The 5318-nt window shown below is 39.6% G+C and overlaps 1 protein-coding gene across 1 annotated transcript in view; it reads right to left on the bottom strand.

Moving 5' to 3' along the window:
• Window positions 1-3078: 3078 nt before the first annotated feature.
• LRRCC1 (leucine rich repeat and coiled-coil centrosomal protein 1) overlaps window positions 3079-5318 on the bottom strand; it is a 20620-nt gene continuing 18380 nt past the window's right edge. The window contains exons 18-19 of the mRNA XM_017731038.1: window positions 3977-4112; window positions 3079-3367 (exon numbers count right to left, since the gene is read on the bottom strand). Of these exons, the coding sequence (XP_017586527.1) occupies window positions 3236-3367; window positions 3977-4112 (268 nt within the window). The 3' untranslated portion in view covers window positions 3079-3235. The remainder of the gene's footprint in view (window positions 3368-3976; window positions 4113-5318) is intronic.

Here is a 5318-nt window from a genome sequence, read left to right as displayed (position 1 = left end):
GGAGTCGGCGAGATACGTCCCGCCAGCCTGGCTGTCCCCGCCTCGATGGCTCCTTGTCGCTCATTTCACCGTTTGCATTTGATATAAAAGCACTCAGATTAATTGCAAACGATGTTCTCACACCTTGCCAGGCCAGGCACAGGACACGTTGATGATCTGGCCAGGGGCACAGGGAATTTTGAATGCTTACCCAGTCCCTTCCCCTTGTGTCCAAATATACTTGGCCTTAATTCAGGTACAACTCGTTCCCTAGTTACCATCGGATAAAAGCAGAGAAGCTTTAAAGTCCATACTGGATAAGAATTCAGGGGATGCACTTAAGGAAGAGCAGACCCTCAGGTAGGCATCACACACGGCAGTGGAGCGCTGTACCCTGGGTGTGCCATGGCACACAGGAGCTGTACCTGCACGTGCAACCCCATGTTCAGGGCAACGTGCATGCTAACACGCTCTCTCTGGACCTGGAATCACAGTCCTCCTGGTCTCAAGTAACACAGCAATTTCCTCATTCCGTTCTCAGTATTGATTGAAACAGATCATTCTCTAGTCAGGAAATGAAAACAAAGACTAAAAATGGAATTGATTTTAAATTGTCATGATTGATGCACGAGAGCATGTGTTGCATCTGACAAGGTCAGCATTCACATTTTGTTTATATTTTTATTTAATTAAGTGTATTTTATTTATTTTATTAAGTTTTATCTTTCAGTCATGCTGGGTTGAAATTTATCCTTGTGAATACGTAAATTTGGTACAGCTTTCACCTGCACCACATCTTTATTATTTCACCATTTTGAAGGTAAAAATCGTTTCAACACTTATTAAAAAGTTCTAAGGAAGCCATGTAAGCATAAAGAGGGAAGCAATGCCAAAGACAGAGTTATCTGCAAGAAAAACAAATGTTCCTAGCACTGCTAACGCATGAACGTTCCCAACTACTGTAATATGAAATTCCTGAGCCAAGAGCAAGGAACAGAAAGAATTTATGTTAAAAACGTTAACAACTCCCTATGATGAAATCAGACAATGAGTTTCAGAACAAAAATTCTGGAGTTAAAACTCAGAGGAGATATTAAAAAATTGAATCAGGGCAAGAATAAGTTCTTTTAACTTCCTGGTGCATTCCAGGTATTCAATTACTTCACCCAAAGCGTAGCTTGGTCAAAGAGTAAGTAAAGAAAAAAGAAGTGCCCCAGGAAACACTCGATCAACATGACAGAAAAGCACTCTGAAGTGGTGCAACCTTTCTGCACCAATGATATCTGTAAAAATACTGTAGAACAGCTTTCCAGGTGAGCATTTCCTCACATACTGTAGCACAAGAAATAATTTTCTTCTGCCTTTGGAGAACTGAGTTAAAAGTTTGTCCTTACACCTTGCTAACCATTACCACTATTTCTTAATTTTTACATATTACAAACAAATGGGACAGATTCCAAACAAACAGTCCTTAACAGCTCTATCCTACCTTAGCTGGGAGTACCACAGTGCAGACACCTCCCCGTTAGTGCTGATGGCTCATTCCTGGTGTTTTCATGGGTCAGGTGCAGGAACTCTTGATGCAGGGAGTCAGAGCTGAAGCAGGTGTCTGCTTTCTGTCCCCTCCACAAATTTGGAATTTTACCCTTTTGTAAGACCATGCAATCTCTAGACAATTCCCAGCCCTACACGCCTCCCCACAGTGGGGGTTGTTCCCCAGGCTGTTCCAGGCGTCTCATTCAGTTGTTGGGCGGCCTTTTTTTATTTTGCTTTGCTGTTGCTACTTCCATTCTTAAAACGAAGGGTGTGCTGCTAGCTCTCAAGGTTGTGCTTTGTCAAAGACAAGTTACTGATCATCAGGAAGTTGTTTTCACTGACATGGCCTATACTTTCAAGTCGTGCCCATGTTTTCAAGGCCTTTTACAGCCCACGCTTTAGCTGCACCTCGTAACAAGAGGCAGCTGGTATCAAGCTCTGGTTTACATAACAAGCTTTCATTAACAAATTGTTAACAAATGCAGCACCTCAGTTACCCAAAGGCCAGGGCTTTTTACCAGCACTAAGTACTGTTATGGGGCTTCTGGGCACAAAAATGCACAATCAGTTACACTGTGCTAATGTGCTAAAGCCTGGGTTCCGAACAAATGATGGTAAAGTTGGCTTAGGGGCTGCTACCGTCACTGGAGCAACAGGACTCTGCTCCAGCTACTGCGAGGTGCAAGGAGGGAGGAAATAGCTCCACCTGGTGTAGCAGCGTGTACCTCCATGATTTTACTACTCACGGTTCCCTTTATTAGTGCAGCATGAAACGCTTCGGAGGATAGGGGGTAGTTCAGTAACAGTTTAGGATCCTCGGAGAACAAGCACATGAAGTAAATGCCCAAATACAGTGGAGATGGTAAGGCCTCCACCAAGAAATAAATGTAACAATATATTAACATAAGGCTTATGTTTTGCTTCCATAAGAAGCTCTTAGGTTATTATCTCCTTTATTTCAAAAGCCTGGTAGGAAGCCTACTGCTGTGGAGAAAACCAAACTATGCTGCCAAAAAAGCCACTCTAAGTTGCAGTAGTTGTACATTCTCCAACAGTGGCAGAGTAAACATGTTTTCAGGTACAAGAAAGATGGAGAGAGTTTATTTACAAGGGCATGTTATGACAGGACAAGGGAGAATGGTTTTAAACTGAGAGTAGGTTTAAATTAGATAAAAGGAAAAAATTCCTTACTGTGAAGGTGGTGAGGCACTGGAATAGATTGCCCAGAAAGTTGTGGATGCCCCATCTCTGGAAGTACTCAAGGTCAGGTTGGATGGGGCTCTGAGCAACCTGGTCTAGTGGAAGGTGTCCCTGCCCATGGCAGGGGGTTTGGAACTGGATGATCTTTAAGGCCCTTCCAACCCAAGCCCTTCTGTGAGTCAACATTCTTGGTTTCCTCATTTTAAGAATCTTTACCTCACTGAAGCAAAGCTTCAAGCTCTTGGGTTAGAACTTTCCAACTTCCTTTTCTCTTATTAAACATGCCAATTCCTAATTTTATATGATGCTTTTCATCTATACATGTTGTGACCCGTTTTGACAGCAGTTAAAAATAACCAAACATTAGAAGTAACTATTTATTATGAAAATAATGTCAAAACATTTATGTCTACTCCCTGAATTATCAAAATATACAACAGACTTAGTTGTCTAGAAAACAAGGCAAAGTGCATTGCAGTGTATGAAACTGCTTGTGTAATATCCATTTTTAGTATAAATATTAATGATCTTCAAAGTCTTGTTGAATATCATTCAGTGCATGTGTAAGTCGTCGTATTTTATTTTCCATGGCTTTTTTATTGTTTGCCATTTCTTGCAGAAGCTCCCGCATTTCTTCTTCAACAGAGTAAACCTGAAAGAGCACACAGAGAAGAAACAGAATTCTTGCTTTTCTTAATACACTTAAACCCATATAATCTTGGCAATTTTAACACTGATAAGTAATGCAAGACTTATATGCTTCTGTTTGAATATGCTATGCACTACTCTTGCTACTGGATGCAGTAGCAAAATCTTTAAAAGAATGTATTGATCTGCTAGGAAATAGCAAGTACTGTATCGACCCAGAAAGTTATTATGGAAAAAAGTGCACCAGTTGTCATGTTAAGGAAGAATGCAGTAGGTAACAGAAACAGTAACTGTTAAGGTTGGCATAAGTGAGTTAAATGGATTATCTGGCACAGTCATCATTACCCTTGCCTGTATAGATAAGGAAATGTTTAGCTAGTGATTCGGAGTAGCTACATAGCATGGAGCTTTACTTTGCTTGAATTCAAAACTTCATGATGGCAACAAGTCTAGAGATTTTCTTGCTATGCAAAGATTGAGTACTAAACCAGGACTGTTTCCATCCAGAGTCAGCCTGATAGATTGAAACAGGAGACTTCCAAGCACCACTCTTGTAGCAGCTGTAGAATAAAAATGCAAATATAATAAATATAAAATTGAGTACTAAAATTACTTTTTCATTTGCTGCTTCAATTTGTTTTTCCTTTTCATTTGCCAGGTGCAAGAGTTCTTCCTGATGTGCTGCCAGCACTGACTCAAGCTGTTTTCTGAAAGCATTATCCATTTTATGAAGCTTTTCCACAGCAATCCTAAAAAAACGATTAAAAAAAAAATCACACTCCCGCAAACAGCTGAAGTGTTTTGCTTTGTCCAACTCTGCCTTTGATAAGGTTTTAATAACATAAGCATGAAGACAATTGCATATTGGCATCAGAAGGTGTCCTGTTTTCTCAAGTACATGTTCTAGCTTTATGCACTGTGTTTAGGACTCTGGGCATTCTCTTCGGAGAGGCATTTAATCGCTAGCAAAGGATATGAAGATTAGGGCTTGCTACTGTCAACATGGATAAGAGCTCCACCTGTTTTCAAACATTTCCTTATGCTTTTGGTTCCCAAGAAGGGAATGAACTGTGGGATCCTGTGAATGGCCTGTGAGCCTCTGTCTCACAGAAATAGAAAAGTGCCTCCTTCACCATAAAGAAGCATTTTCTTTAACTCCAAGCACATTCTGCTTTTAAGGGATAATTCTTAAGTATGTAGGAACAAAAAGCAATGCAAATTTATACAATAAATTTACAACAAAATTCTGAAACAAACCAGAATTATTTAGATCAAAAATTTTAGTTTCACTGTTGTTCTTCTAACACTTCCAAACCCCAGTACTATTGACTATTTGAGGTGGTTGGTTTTGTTTGGCTTTTTTGTTAGTGTTGTTTGCTGTCGATTTGTTGTAGTTCTGTTTTTTTTCTTTTTATGCAGTCTTATTAACTATCTGGTATTTTCTCAAGAGTAGTTGGGAGGAAGGAAGAAAACCATAAGAAGTGGGCCAAAGAATAAAGTAAAAATTATAGTAAGAATCTAAACTTATCACAGGCATCAGTCTAACAAACTTCTCCATCATTCCAGAAGCATATGAAATAATTTTCCAGGTTATGACTACTTGTTTCTGTATCATCTCATATTTAACTATTAACTGATCAAAGAAATTGACAGTACAAGAGGAATAAGAAAATATTAAAAATCTTGCTATTTTTATGGGAAAAGAATGACAGGTAATTTAGAAACAGTCTGTTTGTCACAGACTCAAACAGTGATTAACAGACACCAAGGTGGGCAGGAGTGTTGATCTGCAGGAGGGCAGGAAGACTCTACAGAAAGGATTGGGACAGATTGGATTGATGGGACAAGGCCAATTGTATGAGGTTATTTTCAAAGAAAATGGAAATTAAGAAGTTCAGACAACGAATGCTGTAACTGAATGCCAGTTCCATGAAGTAAGTCACCTCTACAGCAGG

This window comes from Corvus brachyrhynchos, unplaced genomic scaffold (assembly GCF_000691975.1).
Source record: "Corvus brachyrhynchos isolate BGI_N302 unplaced genomic scaffold, ASM69197v1 scaffold293, whole genome shotgun sequence".
NCBI classification, from domain to species: domain Eukaryota; kingdom Metazoa; phylum Chordata; class Aves; order Passeriformes; family Corvidae; genus Corvus; species Corvus brachyrhynchos.
Note: the sequence above shows the minus strand (reverse complement) of the source record. Positions and strands in the feature narration are given on the sequence as shown.